The sequence below is a fragment of the Ammospiza nelsoni genome, chromosome 4, assembly GCF_027579445.1.
Source record: "Ammospiza nelsoni isolate bAmmNel1 chromosome 4, bAmmNel1.pri, whole genome shotgun sequence".
Lineage (NCBI taxonomy): Eukaryota > Metazoa > Chordata > Aves > Passeriformes > Passerellidae > Ammospiza > Ammospiza nelsoni.
In genome coordinates, this window is record NC_080636.1 from 18,739,440 (window position 1) to 18,760,374 (window position 20,935).

Genomic DNA, 20,935 nt, shown 5'->3' on the forward strand with positions numbered 1-20,935 from the left:
CAATTTTTTTATTATAAGACTCATGGCAAACACATAAATTTATAACTAAAAAGAGCAACTTAGCAGAGAGACTGACAGGCAGGGTTAAGAGAAACAAGTCTGTTTGCATTGCATTTGTTTCCCTTATAGATAATCCAAACTGAGCTATTGCCTGGCAAATTAAAGAAATTGCTTTGACTTTTCTGTGCCTCAGTTTCCTCACCTGTTAGCTGAGGACAAGGACACCATCCACAGCAAAAAGATGTAACCTATAATGCTTTTGGTCACTTGTCTCAGAGCAAGGTATTGCCATTTCTTCTGCCACTTAAGTGAAAATCATGAGATTGCCACAGCTGAGCCCCCAGGTCAGTAAAACTTGTGGCCATCAAATGACACCTGGGCTGAAGCAGGACAGGCTCACCTCAGGACATCCACACTGCACCCCTCCCTGAAGCCCACCCTTTCAGCCATCAGGAGCCACTGAAGATCCCCAGGGATGGCCTCTGGCTCCAGCAATCCCCTTAGAGGAACCCCCCAGCTGCTCCTCGCCAGGCACTGGGGGCTGCAGATTCCTCTCTGACCCATCAGAAAGAGACACTCTGCAGGCAGCCTGCTGACTTGGCTTCCAACCTGAATTCCTCAATTTAACACTCATTCCACAACATTTAAGAGCTCTGACTGAAATCCATTACTTATGCATGTAAATAGCTGTTCCTGCTGCTGAAAGCAGTAAGAGCAATAGTTTGGCTCAACAGCTGTATGACCATGACACCTCTTCAGCTGTTGTAAAATAACAGTAAAGGTCACAGTTGATGGCTGCTTTAGCAATATAAGAAAAAAAAAATCCATGGGTTTAAAATTAGACAATAATTTACTTTGTTTCAAAACTTCTGTTTGGTTTTTTTTTTAATTTAATTGGTGCTTTTACTAAAATTCAGTGTATTTTAAATATTCCATTTTACTCTTCAAATTATGGTAATTTTAAAGTTAAAACACAGTACTGGTAGAAATTAGATTACTTTAAAAACTCTATTAAATCTGTGTTCTCTACAGATATGCTACCAAAGCTATAAAGGAAGTCCTTGGCTAAGCAACTGGGAGGAGATTTTCTTTGAAGTGTTAAATAAGGCTTGAAAGCAGAAGCTTCTTTTGCAGGTGCAAAAGGAACTTTTTGTTTCTTTCCACTGCTCCTGCAGGTTCACACCAAGGAAAGAATGTCTCAGTCAACACTGACAGCCTGACTGGGAGCTGGGAAACTGGGACAGCTCCTTTTCTTCTCCAGTCCTTGAACACAAGTGAGATGTAAGATGCTGACATTCACCAGCCCACTAGTTTCAAAACCAAATCAGAAATACTAATTTCAGTTTTCTTGCTACACATAACAATTTGGCTTTAGAAACTAATTTGATATTTAAATGAATATGTGAAATGTTTAAATAATTGCTGTACAGAAAGGATATTTGAATCTTTTTACTTCTCTAGGACTACTGACGCAGAATATTATTTTCCATATTTTAATTGGAGTTTCCATTTCTAGCCAAGTACAGATTAGACAAAATTGCAATTAAAATGCCTTCTGGCTTTTTAAAAATATACATAATTACTTTCTAAAAAAAAAAATTAAAGATACTTGCAAAAAAGCGAAGTTAAAAATTCAAATTATGTATGTGTAAGTATAATGTGTGTCCTGAACAGCCAATCCCCAAATTGCTGCTCTTTCTTAACACTAGATCTGTCTTACTGCTTCTCTCTGTATTTCCTTCTAATGTTAGAGCATCTGAGAGGAGAAAGCTTTTGGTGGCAGAGCTTCCAAAGCTGCTGTCCCAGGCGTGCAGGGCACAGAGGCACAGGCGCAGCGCTGCTGCCTGGTGAGCATGGCCGTGACACAAGGCTGGCAGGCAACAGGCCTCCATGCAAGGAAACGGCCAAGGAGGGAGGCATTCAGTGCATTCAAATACACACCAGGAGTAAAAACCATATTCTGATATTTTAAACATTTATACAACTCCCTCATAGCACTGGGAGAGGTGCCAGCTGCTGGAGATACAAGCGGGAGCACAGGCGTGGGACCAGTTTCACTCCCACAAACTGCACTGACATCCACGCCTGGAGAGCCAAGTCCTGCTCTGGGATACTCATGTGTGACACCCTTTCCTGAGCCACATCTACGAGGCCTGGGCTCACTCACAGCTGCAAAAGGCCAAAAGAACTGAGAGCCAAATTCCACCCCCGCACACGTACAGCGACCCCCGAGCGTGGGGCGTGCTGCAGATGTGCACCTGATGGCAGCTGTGGCTGCCAATGGGCTGGGAACAGATTGGGTTGCACTATCTAATTCAGCAAAATTTCACTCTTAATATTTAGTGCATGAGGTTTTAGGGAAAAAGCTGTTCAAGCTGAATTGGATACTTTGAGTTGTTTTTCACAGCATGGGAAAAATATGTTTAGTTGCTCCATATCCTTTTTGATTAGCCTAATCCTATATCCAAGATTCCTCTGCCAAAAAGCTTGACCAACTTATGGTGCCATCCAAAGCACACCGACACCAAACACAGGAGGGCTTTTCCTGCATGGTATGTGCTGAGCATAAAAAATATACTACAGGAAGGTATTCTTTACACCAAAAATATTTAGGTTTTTATAATGCCCTGGCTTCTCCAGCTGTAACGATTAGATGTCTGGATTTAATGTGCCTGTCCAGCACAAATCCATGCACCCATTTGCAAGCACTGTGCTCTGCTAGACCACACTCCCTGAGTATTGCTGAGCTACCATCCACATCTAAGACAAAGTGTACAGTTAGAGATGATATCGTTATGGCACAAATTAGGCTATAATTGGAAAACACAGATAAGCTTTAGAGCACATAAATCCTTCCTCAGGTTTGAAACACAAGCTGCAGACTTCAAAGTTGATTAGAACTAAAACCTATTATGCTGAGTGTAATTATTCTTAGTTGGATTTAAATGAATCAGGCTAACTGGCAGGAAAAAGCAGTTGATGTCCATGCACAGGGAGTAGAATAAGGGTGAGAGAGCTGTCTCAAATGGTGTATCAGGAAAAATAATTATATTATGATAAGTTAATAATAAAATAATTTTTTGAGATGCTGATTTTTCAGTATCTACTACATTTAGGTTCCAGGCTTATGCTCAGATACTGGAAATGTATATAATCAATGAATACATGTAGCAAAAGTTACTTGAAGAAATCCATCAGAAGACATCAATGAAAAAAGGAAATAGCCTTCATGAACGACAAGTGTTTATGATTATTGCTGTTTATAATTACAACTAGCAGTGAACTACTAAATAAACAAAAGCTTGGGCCCAGCACTATTACTGCCACCCTTGGTTATGTGTTGCCCACATGTTTATGCTGCCAGCAAATTTAGCCCAGAAGAATGGTTATACAAATCCCACTTAAACTAAACCACAAAAATTAGAAAACTGTAACAATACAAGAAGACAGCAAATTTCAGCTTGGTACTCGCAAGACAAAATTGAAGTCATTAAACTTTTACTTTAAATGTACATTGAGCAGATACTTGCACAACACATTGTCATTAATTATAATGTTCTTGCAGTGGCTGGAAAAGGTCAGACCCAATCTTGTGCCATTTCTAATCACTCACTGTAACAGTGCTCTTTTAACCACTTCTCTGCTATACAGAGTAGTGGACACATGGACTGTCTACACCACAGACTACTTACTTTGCAAATCAAATAAAAAAAGCAACAGAGAAAAACACGGAATCAGAGTAGAGTCAAATTGGTCTCCCAAACTTACTTACCAACTCTTCTGCAGAAGGTTCTCCAAATCAGCAGTACTATGTAGTAATATGAATAACTTAGATATTCTCTTCTTAAGGCTAAATAAGACTTTGTAAGAAAGTATGAAAAAGCACAGAAGAAGACAATTAAGACACGAGTGCTCTCACCTTTGCTTTTCGAAGCACATGGCCCCGACATGGAGAGTTGTTTGATGAGGGAGGTCTCTTCAGAGCTGCTGCACTGTTCACAGGGATGGAGCACTCAGTATCACTGGTATCACAGCTGGAGATGGGAGAGTTTTCCAAAGTTCGGTGCTTGAAAATTGGAGACTATAAAGAGAGAAAAGCCTATATTGAGTTTCCTCCAAGTAGTCACACGTACAATATTTTCTACTTTAGATTCAGAACTGCAGAACTCTTTTTTAAAGAAACTATATTCATAATGATGACTAGATGAAAAGGAGATTAGAACACAGGAAACAAAACAATGTGCATGTGTGTTCTGTGATGAAAATTGAAGTTTCTTTTCTGTTAAACAGCTATGGGTCTGATCAAACAACTATGGATAATCCAGAGGAATTGATGTATCCCCCTCTCTGATCTTTCTATGATGGCTGCTTCAGACATAGATCTGTAGCACAAGCTCCACCCCGAAGGTGTGAGATGCAGCCCTTGCAGAGTGTGACACAACTGACAGGGGACCAGCACAAGCAGATCTTCATCACTGCATGATGATTTGGTGCATTTAAATCTCCCTGGGCTGGAGCAATGTCTTGGTTGCTGCACTTATACAATCACTGAGGACAAGGTGCTGGCTTTTTGCACATTATCCTAACATATCCTGCCTGTGATATCCTGCCCATATCTACCTGCTCCCTGCTGCTGCTGCAGGAAATGTAAATAACACAGAAAGGCATTTAATTCTGCTCTTATTTCTCAGGCTTAAAAAAACATTATACTTTCAGTTCCTACTCATTTTTGCTGGAGCTGGGAAGGCTGAGCACTCCCAGCCCATTAACTGGGATTTGCATGTTCAATGGCTTTGCATACCTGTGGACTTGATGTTCCTGACTTGGGCTCAATAGCCAAGCCCAGTGTGATGCCACCAGCCAAGGCTTTCTTAAGGCTCTCCTTCACCTCAGTCAGTTCCAGCTCCAGATTTACACGCTCAGCCTCCTTCTGCTTACATTCCTCTTCCAGCTTCTTTAACTTGTCTTCAAGAATCACTTGGGTCTTCCTGCCTGTCATTCACGGCAATTTTATTATTTCAACAATAATAAAAATGTTAAAATGACACTTAGAGAAATTATTTTCTTTCTAAAAAGTAAGGAAACAAGGTCTCTACGTATCAGTGACATAAAAAAAATTAGTTACTTTATATAAAACGCTTGAAAGTAAGAAGTTTAGTAGCATAAATCAAATGCTTTCTATCAAGTGACATTCTTAGATATCTAGTCTGGTTTCAAATCAGTATTGTTTTCTTTATTTTTCTGTATCATGAAAATATAATTAGCTAGTGACAAAAAAATTATTCCTATGCTCTTCTTACCTGAAGTTCACACCAGTGTAATTCCTTAGGTATGTGTATAGATACACATGCATATATAAAATAAGGACATACACATTTGTATTTTTATCTTTTATGTTTTTTATCTATATAGAAAGCAAATATAGACATTATAGAGCACTGCTCAGCATCGAAACCTAACCTTGTTTAGGGTGACATGTCTTCAGCACAGAATACAAAGCTGTTTGGATAACTAAGCCTAATTCTCAGGTGAGAATTCAGCACATAAAAGCACCTCCTACCAGCATTGACTTCAATGGCAGCACGCAGATCTTTCCTTTCTTTCCGGAGCTGGGCCAGCCTGTTCCGAAGGGCTTCTTTTTTCTTCAGCAGCTCCTCCTCTTTGCTTTGTAACTTCTTTGCATCTGCCTCCACACGATTCTTGCCATATTTGTACTGCTCTGCATCTGCATGTATCAGATTGTAGCTAATTAGGGTTTAAATTAACAGCACAACCCTGAACTGGTCCCTGAGACTAAACATGACATGAAGCATGTCACGGCTCCCCACGGCAGGGTGTTGCAACTGGATGATCTTCAAGGCTCCCTTCCAACCCAAACCATTCTATAATTCTACGGTTTGAGGAAAAGGTTTGGCCTTCCTCCTCATCTGGCTCTTTCTCAAGGTCCATGATTTCTGCCAAGTTCTGCAGCACAGCTATAACAATGATATGGGATAGAGTATGTTCTTTATATTTACATGAGGAAAATGAGAAATACCAGTTACTTTATAGCACACTGGTTTTGAAAAATGGCCTTGCCTTTCTCTGTAGTTCAGAAGATGGAAAGGAGGCTCCTCTCCAGCAATGAACCCTTCATTTCTAATTGAAAGGGTCAGAGGAAAAACCACCTGCTTGGCCTTTTGCCTGACTTTCATTCCTACTTCCAGTGCACATCTTTTCTCACCTTACATAAGAGAATACAAAGATGTTCACACTTCTTTGACGCCCGGCAGCTTTCTTTTTCTTTTTTAATTTCCCATACAAATGCTTTCATTTTGTGGCTGACATATATTTGTGGTCTGATTCATATCACAGCCCCCTCTACAGCTCTGCTCCAGTTGCAGACTCAAAGAAGATAGGTCAGCTAAGAGATCACTTTGTCACATATCCGAAGGCACACTTTATGATATGAAATAATTCCTGACAAACAGGAATTTTTAAGCCAGTTTTGTTAAGCCAGTTTTAATCAGTTAGAAGCTATTTACTTTAGTCCTAAACTCTAAACCAATTTCTCTTGTTGCCATTAAATCCACGGCTTCTTAAATAAGACTTCATTAATAAGTCCACTTATGAGCAACACAATGTTCTTACATCTATACCAGCTCCTCATCCTCCTTTTCCAACATGAAGATAGAATTCCTCTCTGTTCCAAATGAGGAATCATTATCCTTCTTTTTTTCCCTGCTGTCCTCATGACTTCGCAGCAGCCACAGGTCCACATTTCATATTTATCCTTCTCCCATATGACCGGCACCCTTTTCTCGTGTGGCGTGGCTGGAGTTAAGTCACCAAAGTATCTCCTGCTCAGTCTTGGCATCTCCTCCTCGGCCTCTCAGCTCACAAAACCACACTGGTGCTGTACCTTGTCTGCTAAGACAGGAGCCCTTGTGGGCACCCTCCTGGCTCCCCAGCGAGGCAGCAGTGAGGACAGACACTTACTGGATGCCGTGCGCTTCACACAGGAAACCGTCTCGGATTTCTTGGGCTGGCTGTTTAAAGTCCTCGCTTTTCCGGCGATCCCATTAGCAGTCACAGGAGGCTTCTTGCCTTTAAACTGTTTGAAAACAAAAGTACAAATGGGCTCCAGCTATTCCCGTGCCACTGGCATTACTTTCACCCTTTGATCAAGGGCAGAGCTTGACAGAAAGCTGCCTGCTACATCAGAGAGCCTTAATAGAGCACATTGATCGAGCTGGAGACGGCGCTTCCTCCAGAGATGCCTCTGGGAGCTGCCTGCTCAGCGGGAGCCGTGCCAGCAATCACAGGATAACAAGGGGATGAACTCCCTGTTTCTGGTGGCATCATGGTTTCCAAGGCATTTAGAACCCTGGTATTTACAGTATTAAGAAAGCCACTGCAAGGCAGAAAAAAATGTATATATTTTAATTTTTTTTTACAGTAAAGACTCTTGAAACACAAGTTTTTCAGAGTTAATTTCACACAGTATAACCTACTAGGGTTTGCCACACAAAAAATTCAACATTATTTCTTATTTACTATATGACCTTGCCATCCTTGTGGATTTTTTTGAAACAATATGATTATTACATGTTTTTAAGTGCTAGGAGTTAAGATATTATTTTCCCATTATACAACTTCTAGCTACTACTTAAAAGCTTTTCTTACTTAAAAAAACCCTCTCATAATGGCCAGACAGGCTCAACAGATTACCAGGAACAGAGCACCGCATGTTCAAGGGGTTTCCATTTAGAGGGCTCACAGCAATGAACTGAAGCCTGGGAAGATAACCCAGTCCTACTCATAGTGTCTCCATGGAGGATGCTCCAGCCAAGCACAGGGCACATGTGTGCCATGCTCTGTTCTCCTGCTCCCAAAGGTTTGTGCGGACTGAATTGGGAATGCACTGAGAAGCTTGCTGCTGCAGTAATTTATTGCTCATGTCCACTTCCAATTATGCATTGCACTGAATTCCAATATTCCAATATGAAGTTTTTGTAAGGGTTAAGTGAGTTAACACACAGTATGATAGGTACCTTTTACAAGGGAAACATTTATCTTAACTGTTCCATGTCAGATTAGATTGAAAACCGTGCATCACTGTGATATATTCACACTGTGATACATTGGTTTAAGCCAATGACCACCTTTCAGAGACCAGCTAAGGGCTCTGAGAAGGTTCCTGGCACGGCTGTGAGCAAGGCTTGCCCTGCTCCCCTGCTGGGCTGTGCCCATCTGCTACAATGCTGAGCTCACAGGACTTCATCTGCTCTGTAGGTTCATGTTTGAGGTACAAAAGCCTGCAGCCACCCTCAGAAAGCAGCAGAGAAATAGCCTCTTTTTTTTTTAGGGGAAGAAAATAACAGGCAGTAATATAAAGATGTCATTTATGAATATATACAACATAATTTACTAAATATATAGCATCAAGTTATTATACATATGCATATTCATAAAATGTATAACCAAAGTATACATGATATACAGAAAAGTATACATTATATATAGATAAGTATATATACTAATATTTACTAATTTCTAAAGAGCCAAATTTGCTGTCACAGTCAGGCCACATGTCACGTATCTTTTTTTGGGTTTTCTCCTAAAACATCTCTGCCTGAGGAGCCAAAAGGTGGCTCGACATGCATTCAGGTTAGGTGTGGAAGGTCACATTGATTTTTTTGTTATTATTCACCATCTGTAAATCATCAAGAACATGCTGGCAAAGCCTTTTCCATGTACCACTAGTTCCACATTGGAATTTACACCTTTGCAAACTTGCTTCATTTGCAGTGGGCTCATAACTAAACTCCAGGCACTTCAGTGCTAACACTAAGGGACTCTAAAGAGTTCCTAGAGATTACAACCAGATAAATAGAACAAATAAAAAGCTTTGTTAAGTATTAAACAGTACAGTACCTGCGAGCCAGATCCCCTCCCCACAGCAGAGGTATTAGTGACAGACTGAGCAGAAGACAGATTGGATGAGACAGGGTGTTTGTAATGGTTAGAGGAGAGTTTGTCAGCAGATAACCTATTGGCTTTCCTGTCAGCTGGCGGATAGCGCGCAAAGATTTTTGGAGACGGCAAGTTATCGTACAGGCCTGCGTTATCATAAAGCATTTCTTCTCCAATGTTCCTGCTACGAGAAGAAGGAAAGCCATCTTCTGGTTCCCACTGCAACACACACACCTCGGCAGTTAGTGAACAATGCACCATGCAGAACCCCATAAGTGAAATTAAAACATTAGCGATGCTTTGGACTCCAGCAAGCCCACAGTGCTTAGCGAGCATACATCCTTACTACTGACACTATTTAGAAAGTGGGGGGAGGATACTGTGTGGAAAACAAGCATTGCATTCCATGGCTCAACGCCTCAGCCCTGAGTACAAGCACACCTAACACCCTGACTGCACCCAGGGGGCAGAGGCAGACTGTGTTAGCAGGGGGATGCTCACAGTTTGCACAGATGAGTCCATGGGATTACATCTGGTACATGAGTTGTTAAAAGTAATACAGCCTAGCAGTTATCAGAAGCCAAGTTTTTTCTAGCCTGTTTTTTTAATTTCTTCAGGTTACATGTCTTTCCCATGCATATCAGCTGCTGGTATGCTTGCACATTTGATTTGACGGAGATTTATTATTCTGAGCTACAAGAACTAAAATAGTTCCTTTTTTTGTTAGTTTTTAGAAAAATAGGAAGCTCATCTGATTAATCTTAAAAGAAATCCACCTGACTGCTAAATATCCTTCCTTAACCCATCCTGGCCATGGCAGTACACTACTCAAACAAAGACATGAGCACATCCAAGAACTACGTCAAGACTGCTCTCCACACAAGTGATCATGCACTGTTCCCAAGAGGGGATTTCTAACATCTTTTAGACATTACTGACATATTGGAGGACTCAATGTCCAGTTAATTTCACACTTTGAAACTATTAATTTCCTTTGAGTTCGCCCTTAGTGGGGCCTTTATACAACAGCCCAAATTAAGAGCTGACATAGGCTGTAGCTCCCCTGCAAACCTTCCTGAGGACCCCATATTGCTATAGGTGAGCATCCACTAGATGTTAAATCCTCTTACACATCTGCCTATGACCAGCTCTGCACTTTATGAAGATGGAAGTGAGCACTGTGGTTCTCCTGTGGGACAAGCAGCACCTGTAACCCTCAGGAATGCAGCCACAGGCACTGAGAAGTGTTTGGGTGTCAGTGTTTTTTCAACAGACATCAAAAAGTGCCTGGTGTAACTGAGTCCTTAATTTTGCCCTTTCCAGTCTAATCTAAAAAAATACCTCCTCAAGTGAGTATTATATTCAAGGACTTGGCAACAAATCAACCACAGGCAACTGCTTTCTAAATGCACATTGGCTCACATGCAGGTTAATGTAAACAATATGTCCCATGCCCTTATATTCTATAGGTGTGAGAGGAGTCTGCAACCCCCAGTCAAAAAACCATGAGTTCATCTGGAAACTGCCCAGTGAGGATCTTTAGATAATACAATTTTCAGACGCCCACATGGCAATGAACACATGCAAAGCATTTGCTGTGTGCAGGCTGAGCTCTTACCGATCCGTTGATGCAGGGAACATCGTCGTAGTGGAGCGCCATCCCGCTGGGGCAGGCGTAGCCGTTGGCAGCACTCCCCCGGTACGGGCTCGTGGATATCACCCGCCTGTTCATGAAACTGCACAATGCAAAGGGAAAATAATGAAAACCAGCACTCAGACCTACGCCTAAATGATGATACAGTGGTATATTCCCTGTGCCCGATTATGTAGCCTGGAAGCACGGAGCTTCTCGCTTTCCGCAGGGTGGTTTTTTCTTTCTTTGCTACTCACACGCTGCTGCTACAGCCAGGAACACAACATATGTTCCTGTTCTCCATTCTTGCAGTGGGGATATGGCTGTTTGAAGGCCAGGAGGGCAACAGCTGTAATTGCTCAGTGGCATGTTTACATAGGAACCTGCTGGTCTCTGTTACACACCAGCCTGACAGGGTCCCAGAAACGCTCCCTTGCTGTCTGCACTGGGGAGAAGCAGGTGTTTCTGTGTGCATGCATGCCCAAGGGGCTGCAAACTTAGGAAATAAGAGAAATAAAAATAAAATCCAGCAGAAATTTAAAAAAAAAATAATTTCAATGAAATCCAAGTTAACATTTCTATAAAAAATTCCTGAATAATTACTTCCTCAAAACCTGGGAATTCTTCTTTTCTGCATCAGGACTTTTGGCTGGCTATGGCACTATGCTTCCCTACTCTTTATGGGTAATTGTACAGGCAAATACTCTATATGCTCATTCTTGCTCTGTTACACATGGTGGGCCTGAGTCCTCTGGAAACTTCAAAAGGGATACACATATATACAATATTTTAATTTTTCCCCCTTTTCCTGTTCCAATCAACACTGTTGCTTAATAATGACTCCAAGGGTGAGTCTTCCTTTGTAGCAACTGCTGGAATTGAATAAGGTATAGAGTGAGATCCAAAATAATTCCATTCCTACAGTTTCAGGTGTATTTAAATGGGAAAACAATGTTTTCCATCCCAAACAATGGAACTATTCAGAGTCTGTGCTGACATTCATAAAATATGATAAAGCACTGCTAAAGCAGAGAGGGTCTTCTGTAGTGCTGGCAGGAGCTCAGGAATGCTGTGGTTTCAACAGTTGCTTTCTTTTTGGCTCTGGAATAACATGGAGTCCTTTGAGTTTCTCATTCAGAGGGAGAACTGGGGCTCACCTGAGCCACAGGAAACCTGGGCTCACAGGAGGGATGAACCTGCCCAGCTCTCTGTGAACCCTTCAGGGCAGTGTGGGGATGGAAAAAACATTAGACATTAGTAAGAAGCTTTTCTTACTTCAAGCAAACTAACAGCAAAAAGCCCAGGAAAACCCCATGATAAAAACGTTTTTAACCTTATCATAACTCATACCTTGTTAGTCATTATTAGAGGGCTGCATTTGTTTACTGTTCTTAAAGAAGAGCATTACACAAATGTTTCTGGTTGGTGTGAAGAACTGAGTTTGGAGTTGTTGCTCTATTTCTTCCTAGTGAAGAGGCTCCAATTACAGCAATATACAAAAACCATGTCTGAAAACTGGGATATTCATTAGTGGCATCTGATGCACCTGTGGTAACTACTTCCACCACCAAAGGAAGGCAGGATTTATCTCCGTAATTGCAAACAATTCATAATCATTATTTCAATAATCCTCATTAATCATGTTTTCAGGTGCATCCATGCAAATTAATTGTATTCAGAAACTGCTAGAAAGAAAATTTGCCTGGAAGCACTTTTTCCTCAGCTTTTCCTCCATACCTAATGATTTAGGTGAAGGAAATTGATGGGACTGTTAATGAGAAGCTGGTAGTTTTGCAAAGCATCAGTCTTAATAAGTGGATAACCAATAATCTAAAGTGACTGAGTGATAAACTAAGCTTTAATGATAACTGCATTTTATTTGGAATACTGATATTCATTCTATAAAGCGCAAATGTAGCAGTTCATTAACATTTAAGTACCATTGTAATTTCTCCTCATTTTCTAGCAGTTATTGAAAATCAGCAGACAGCTACTCTATTGCTTATCAGCAAGCCCTCACAGGCTCTTAAAGACACCCAATGAATTTTAATTAATTCTTAACAGGGAAATTCTGCTATTTTGCAAGTTGTTTGACACTGCTTTCTAACATGTGGTCTAGTTGCATATGTTTTTTCACTTGGCTCCAATTAGTACCACATTTGTGCAGAAAAGGAAAGCCATGCAGAATTCATGGGGAAAAGGTTACCATTCTATTGCTCTTAAATGTGGTTATTGCTAGATGCTGACTGAAGCAAAAATACATGTCAACACAGGAGAAACTTTTTGAGCCCTATTAACTTCTAAACAAATATTAACGTTAAGTCTGAACGCTAAGTGCATTTTAATTCTATCAAAATTATTTGGTTTTCACAAAACTGGTCTTTTGTTAACACTGAGTCACTTTGAGTTCCATCAGAAACTGGACTTACATTGAAGCTGGGCATTTTCCCTTGTTAACTTCTTTTGGAAGCTTGCTAATGGCAATAGGATCCTCTTTTGGAAAACTCCAAAGCTTGTTTCCATTTTTTTCCCCCTTCATTTTCTATCTGTTCAAACTCATGATGGGCAGATGGGGTGTGATTCTCTAATGTATTAAGTCACACAAATTCCAAATTAGTCTAGGGAGTGTCATCTTGCAGCAGGATGAGGGATGATGCCTTTGCCAGCTGTCTTCTCAGGCCACCCACTTCCTGACCACAGGGAACACCTCCAGCAGGGCATCCCCCTGTCCCCACTGTTTCTTCACTCCTGTTTATAAAAACCTCATCTAGCCAAGGAAAAATGATGGTTTTTCCCACCAAGGGCTGATTTAGTGCCTCAAATGATTTGAACATGTAAATCACTGCATCTGCTAAGTACGCATTTCTCCTTTTAGCACGGGATCTGTAATGGGGAATTCACTCTATTGATTTACAATTTAACCAGTTTCCATGCTGCACCCTCTATGCACTTTCTCAATTTCCACCTCCTATATTAAACCCCAGAAATTAACTGAACTGGGTTGAGTTTGATAAAGTTTTTAATTAATCAGAAAGAACTTGAGAAGGTAACAGGGATTATGTCACTGTCCAAGATTTAAATTTGCTATATACTGTGAGTATATATATATATATATATATATATATGCAGCATATAACATACAATATGCTGTGTATTTCCCTATATGTACAGCAAGTACAGCCAATAAATGTGAATTATGTAGCTGTATATTTCAGAATATTTGTTCTCTTCCAGGAATAGCTCTAAGACTTTAGGTAAAATAGAAGATTAAAATATAGCATTTGGTAAGGAGACCTACTGAAAAAAAACTCATAAAGTTTTGAGTAAAGTTGCACAGTGCCTTGCATCTCTTACAGAACTTAGCAGGATTCCAACACAATAATCACAAACACATCTAACATGCTGCAATGCTGATCCACTTCAGGAGTTCAGTATGTGGCAAAGGGGGAGGTGGATTTTGATAAGCAGTGCTGGCAGTGGAGCCAACACATGGCTGTGAATTCCCAGAGCCCTGGGAGCAGCACTGGGATCACGCTCACCAGAAGGTCTGCTTGGCAGCCTGGATGACGCTTGCCGTCATTTCCACGTCAATGTAGTCGTAGTGCAGAGCCCCCGGGTCTGTGGAAGACCCCGTTTCTGCCAGCAGAATTCCAATCCATCTGCCCATGTCTTCTGAGGAGGAGGCCTGTGAGGAGAGGGCAAGAACACAGGTCAGGTCTTGGCTCTGCCACTGGGCTGAGCATGATTGCAAAACGCGCATTCTTCTCGGTTGACAAATCGCTACCACATGGTACGAGAGGCTCTGGTTTCATTCTGCTGAACTCTTAAAAACCCCAGGATTTCATATTAAATCTGCTTTGCTAGAAGGAGGGCACTTTAACTAAGTGATGTGCTCATCATTTATGATGTAATACAAAGTGGGCAATCCACTAAAAAGATGAAAAAATAATCATTTAAGGCCAGTGGATTTAGATTCAAGTAATGCTTATTTTAGACTACAGAATATTGAAAGCTTTAACATAATTATTTTCTTATGTTAGGCTGGAGGATTTTTGGACAGCAACACTCCTGAGAAGAAAGTGTTACTGTTAAACAGAAACAAAAGGGAAGAGGGAACAAAATAGTGAAGAGATTTTAATGTTACCTTTTGAAAAATTTTGCTACATTTGTCTAAATGATGCCATTCATCTTCCTGATAACACAAGTAAAAGCATTAAAGCTATTAAAATAATTGAAGTTTTTTTCATATTTTGCTTCAAGTCACCAATTCAGAAGTTAAACAGCAGCAAAACAAATATTGGATAGAAATAGTGGGGGAAAGGCAACAATTTGTCATTAAAAACATAGTGGTTTCTAAATTTCTTATTTTTACATATTTCACTGCTTTTCAGAGTTCCTTGAGCTGTTTTCTATTTTCAAGTTCTCTGAACTGCTGCCATGTAACAGGCCTGGTTGCAAGGACAGGAGACTTGATGTGTAATCAGAAACCCAAAGTAGTCCAAGTGCCTGTCCTTCTGCAAGTAGAAGGTTGCTTCCTGCTCATTATACTTGGCTTTAAGTGTCTTCTCATTTTAGGTTTTAAATGGTGATGAATAAAGTCCCCGTAGAAAGCCTGACCCACCTAACACAGACAAAGGTGTGTGTATGTGAGGAGAATCAAGAGACACACCACGCTGCTAGCACGCTGCATTTTCTGAAATGCATAATTGTATTAATACAGACACAGACTGAGCAAAAGGAGTTCCCATAAATAGCAGACAAATGAAAGTTAGGAGTTTTCGAGCTCTCATCAACAGTGATCCATTATTTACTTATTGCTAAGTTATTTACCCAAAGTGACTATATCCCTGATACAAAAGTGTGCCTAGAGAAGGAGCAGGGATATTCTAGCACCAGGTCAAGGGGAGGTCAGTGCAGAGAAAAGTATTTTACTGAGAAGATTTCTGAACTACATTTAATCTCAGTTCTTTCTTTGTTTGCATCATTTACTACTTCTTCCCTCCTTCCAACATTTATTGCTCAGCTCTGCAATAATATTATTCCAAAGATTTATTTTTTTTTAATGGACAGACACAGGTTGTATGAAAGTGCTTCTCTAATTTACTTTGCTAAAAGTCACAGCCATTGTACATTGCACCTCATTGTACCTCAAGCACAGTGACCTCCTGCCCATTCTGGCATAACATTTTTTGTCTACAACATTTACTGCTTCTTTCCTCCTTCCAATATTTATTGTTCAGGTCTGCAGTAAGATTCTGCCAAAGATTTTGGTTTTTTGAATGGACAGACATCAGGCTGTATGAAAGTGCTTCTCTAATTCACTTTGTGTGAGTTGCTAAGTCACAGCCACTGTACCTCAAGCACAGCCACCTCCTGCCCGTTCCGGAGCAGGCGGAAGGTCAGGGGATGCTTCGAATCCAGCCCCAGGATGACTTCACAGCCTCGGAGTGGGATGGAAACAATGTGTGTCTTCAGGTCTGTCCTGTCCTTGTGGAAAATGAGTTTATTGTCCTTCACTCTGCACCAGCGCTCGCGCCAGCGGTTATTAGAGAGCACGTTGAGATATCCTGCAATAAAATGAAATGCGAGATATTTTACTCCTCACTTTTTCTGAAAAGGGAGAAAAAAAGAAACTCACTTCTCAGTGTAATGCTAGCCTTTAAGTAACTTGTTCCTCTTCTAATAGAAAGTCCAGATGGATCTTAGGAAGACAAGTAAATGACCCTGCCCCGCTTCTTTTAATGAAAACTTTCACTGTGCCAATAACCAAGAAAAAGCATATAAATATGTGATCCAAATGGCTGTTCTGTGTCAGTGCCTGCAACAGCTGCATGTGTAGGAGCACACAGGTCCCCAGGACTTCAGGAAGAATGGGAGATGATGAAAAGAGTAACATACACAGCCAATGTGCTCACTCCGCCTCTCTGTGGGTAATGACTTTGGTAACTGTGCCTGACCAACATTTCTGAGAAAATCACAGCTCATAGTATGTAAGTATGTATGGAGCTACCTTGTGTAACATCCAAAACCCGTGTTTAAATGACCTAGGAAGTGTTGATGCTCTATGTTCTAATTACATTTAGAAAGAAGAATGCACATCTGGATTGTGGCACTTGCAAACCAGAACTTAAAAGATTGTTACCTTTGCAAATAGAAATAAAATTCATGTTGATTTAAAATTCAGGAACTAATTATGATACAGTATCCTTACATATTAAAATGTCATTAAAAATTTTCTTTTAAAACCAACCAGTTTTCTTACCATGCTCTATATCAATATAGTGGTATATAATATCATTAAACAGGCAGAGTTTTGTGGTTTTCCTTCTCTGTGCCATAGCAACAATCATTCCAGACTCAAACATTACAATCAAAGCAATGCCCTTTTTTCCTGCCTTAGTAGAGTTTGGAAATAGGAGGGAAAAAAAAACACCAAACAAAAACCTTTTACTTTTGCTTCCACATTACAAATGGTACATGAATTCAGCATGTTGCTGCTTCCAAACAGGCTAGGAGGGAAATAAATGATATCTTGCAAAAGCCAGAAGTGAGGTTAAAAAGCTGTCTTCTATCTCAGACATGATTTTCATTTAATCCTGTTGGAGAGCTCTCTCTTTGGTTTTCATTAAAGCGATGACTTATTATTCATTTTTCTAGCTCTTCCTTCCAACATTATGGTTCCAATGTCAAAGTGTGATCCAACAGGATATAGCAGATCAGGATTGTGCACATCTTGGAAGGTGCTATAAAAAATGAGGATGTGCTTAATCCTCTGGTTTTGGCTCCTTGTGATAATCACACTCTTCAGCTCTCCTCCCTCCTCCTGTAATAAAACCCTGTATCACTGTGCATTACATTACAATCCATAGAAATGAAAAAAACCTTCCCGTGCAAGCCAGATACAGCTTGTTTTGGAGTGAGAGTCCTTTTTTTCAGACAGTTTTTCCCCTCTGCTCCCAGGGCACCTCTTCGGAAAGCTCATGCAAAACTTCCTGCCTCAGAGTTGAACTACACAGGATCCCACATCTCTGCTTAAACCTTCACAAGCTGACCTGACCAAAATGCCTTGAGAGTGTTCCTCTTTGGGGCATGAGCACGTCAGCTTGGTGCAGGCACTCCAGGAGCAGTGGTGGTGAAGGCAAAAGCTTTGCCAGGACTGCAAGTGCAGGTGGGTTTTAGTTTCTACACTAGCTGGGTGACACCTGCAGTCCTGTTGGGATTTTCCCTTTCTTCATGGGAGGTAGAGCCTTCTAAAGTGTAAAAACCTTCAACTATGGAGCAGCCTCCCAGAGGGCACTGAACTGAGCCAAACTGCTGGTGGTGAGAAACTCCTTCTAGCCAAGACTTCCTGCAATGACCAAAGGCTAGACTTTTATATATTTTCCTTAAAAATCTGCAAGTGGTGTTGAGTAGAGCCAAATAGTAATGGCTGAATCTGTATTTATGTCCATATCCAAACTAATGATAGAAATACGAGGAATTAGATTGTACAGCAGTGGTTAACTTCTCACATAGTGCAGAATAATCAATGGAGTACGAGAGCCTGGAAGTTTGAGCCCTTATGGAGGCCAGATGCTCTGGAAAATGCCTTTGGCTGGACACAACTTTCCCCAGCTGCTCTTTTGGTCAATAAATCACATTTGTACTTAGCTGATGTATAGACACATATACATGCACTTATTCAATCAAAGTTTGCTGATGTGAATGATGCCCAAAGTGTGGCTTGAAAGCCACCTGTAATTGATGAAGTTCTCTCTGGTGGTCCATGGACCTGCTGCCACCACCTTGGGCTGGCATCTAACACACTTCATGCCCCAATCAGTTCTGCCAGCTGCTCCCTAATCACAGACTTCTGAGTTTCCCTAAGTTTTTCTACTCAATTAAAGGGTAAAATCCAAACTCAGAATCTGGTGCAACTGCTTCAAAGCTTTCCAAGTGAATTTGTCTTTTGAAGGAATTGGGTGAAGGGCGAGTTCAATCTTATTCATGTGTAAGTGTTACCTAATACTGGAGCACCAAAAGATAAACTGGAGAATATAAGTACACTGCATTGTTATAAAACAGCAGAGCTGTGAGCACATCAGCTAAGTGCATTGAACAATGTCTTAAATTGTGAGCAAATCTTAACAGTTATGATACAAAACACAAGTATTTTCTGCATGCCATTTTATACACTTCCTTGTGTACTACAGCTGTCATATGGAATGGGCAAAATTAAGAGTTAAAATAGCTTACTAGAAATTTGTTACTTCATTTTGTCCAATATGTACCACTTTAGGAACCCATAATTAAACTCAAATCATTTTGGTTGAGGCCAATTGACTGCTGTCTGCTATTCCATAAAACCTTAACCACAATCTACTATAAAAGACCTGATCACTTTCCAAGAACCTTCTTCTACTTTGTAGCCACATTTTATTTCATAGTTCAGCCTATATTCATTTTATAACCATCTGTTTGAGAACAGCACTTGTTTCTTTATGCTTCTTTTTCACAATTTTCTTCCTCCTCTTCCTCACTTCTGCAAAGAGCAGTGATACCTCAGCCTGTGTTACTGTTTTATTTTAAAAGTCAAATTATTTCAGTCTCTTTGCAAATGACAAACTCCTGATTACTCCTCTTGCAGTCTGGGTGCATCCTTCCAATGCTGGGGAAGAATTATTGCAGTAAAAGTAAATTTTAGAGAAATTCCTAAGCTAGAATGCTATAAAATTTTAATAGCAACGTGCATTTAAGACTCAAGGAAAAAAAACCACTTACCACATGTTGGAACATCTTCTTCAGCTGATGAGGTCTGTTCATCTGTTGATGGCTTTTTCTTTCCTAAACCAATGATCTTTGTTATTTTTTTCCCTGTTACTTTAGTCACAGTGCCCTTGGCTTCAGTTTTCGAACTTTTTTTCCTCTTCACTATTAAGAAAGCAGAAGTGTGTATTTAGTAGTGTGTGTACACCAATCAAGAAGAGAACCTGAATAAAAACAGAAGTTCAGACAAAAAAATCCTATGCAAGACATAAGGAAGAGCAAAGACAAACAATTGCACCAAAGTTGCAGATTTCAATGAGACAAACACTATATTACCCAGTAACCTCTGTGTTATAAAAATCACGGCATTCTGAAGGATAATACAAACAAAAATCAATCTTCCAACTTTATTTAATCTAATCAAGCTTCAGGTCTCTTTCCACAGCAGTCATCATCTAATTTAGGAGTATGACTGAAGTACCTGTATATAAATTTAGCTCATATACACAGCAATAAAAATCCAGTCAGACACTTCCTCAGTGTTTTCTTCAATGTTCCTAAACATTTTTCTCAAAATATTTCAATAATTAGGTACACAAAAAAAGACAGAATATGCTTGCTTAGCAAAATGACTTCTGTGAACAATTAGATTAAGAGATCTTATCACAATGGACATTTTAGAAAGACAAGACTTATGAATTAACTGATAAGAAATTAGTGGGATCAGTATGAATATTCAATAGCTATAGTTGGCCATTTATGTGACCATTGGAAAGAAAAAGCTGTGCTTAAAAGAGGTATTTTGCTAACATCCAGTCTATGCTTCCACTATCTTCATTTGATAATAGGAATATTACCACTCTGAGAACTGAAGCAGGTTCAGCTGCTGGGTGCAATATGGCAAGGACTATGGATATGGTGTTTAGAAGTGCCTACCTGATTTAAATCCAATTTTTTTTTTAAAGAAGAGTTTCTAAGACTAAACAGATTCAGAAAAAAAACCAAGATTTTCTTTGCAAAAACAGAACAAACAAAATTAGCTTCAAAAACTGCATTCAGTGGCATAAACTGGATTCTGGCAACAGAGCAAAAGTCTCTGCTAACTGACAGGGCAGCAAAAATTCCATCAACTTGCCCTCATGTGTGATTTTAATGAACAATTAATTTTAAATAGTTACTAATTGAGCTGTTCTATCTTTATCCCCAACATACCAATTCCTTTTGCATTAGGGAACACTTAGTGGTTATGGACTTGCACAAACTGAGGGAAAAATTGGACAAAATGTTCACATGAGAAATGAGTGTATGAACTGATGGGCTGAGAAGAAGAATTCATGGCAAATAGAGAAGCAGTTTGGGACTCACCATGGGATAATTTATCATTTAGTTTAATTGTTAGCAATCATGGAACATTATTTAGAAATTGTATCTGTGGCCAAGACTGCACAAATCTGCCAGTGCTGAGGGGGAAAGGCAGCTCTGCAAGTGCTGCCCCCCAGCCCACCCCAACACATCCAGGTCTAATTATCTGTTTCAAGGGAAGGGTGCTAACAACTGTGCTCTCTAAACATGCATGAGGCTCCCTTGTTGGAGGGAGGAAGG

The 20,935-nt window shown here is 40.2% G+C and overlaps 1 protein-coding gene across 2 annotated transcripts in view; it reads right to left on the minus strand.

Annotated features, from left to right (window-relative positions):
• Nucleotides 1-20,935, minus strand: part of AFAP1 (actin filament associated protein 1) — a 115,012-nt gene that overhangs the window by 3,806 nt on the left and 90,271 nt on the right. The window contains exons 9-17 of one of the 2 annotated variants that reach the window (XM_059469935.1): nucleotides 19,349-19,498; nucleotides 15,944-16,155; nucleotides 14,128-14,273; nucleotides 10,574-10,691; nucleotides 8,917-9,174; nucleotides 6,979-7,093; nucleotides 5,561-5,725; nucleotides 4,802-4,992; nucleotides 3,920-4,081 (exon numbers count right to left, since the gene is read on the minus strand). In XM_059469935.1, coding sequence (XP_059325918.1) covers nucleotides 3,920-4,081; nucleotides 4,802-4,992; nucleotides 5,561-5,725; nucleotides 6,979-7,093; nucleotides 8,917-9,174; nucleotides 10,574-10,691; nucleotides 14,128-14,273; nucleotides 15,944-16,155; nucleotides 19,349-19,498 — 1,517 coding nt within the window. The remainder of the gene's footprint in view (nucleotides 1-3,919; nucleotides 4,082-4,801; nucleotides 4,993-5,560; nucleotides 5,726-6,978; nucleotides 7,094-8,916; nucleotides 9,175-10,573; nucleotides 10,692-14,127; nucleotides 14,274-15,943; nucleotides 16,156-19,348; nucleotides 19,499-20,935) is intronic. The other variant, XM_059469936.1, reaches the window with a different exon arrangement.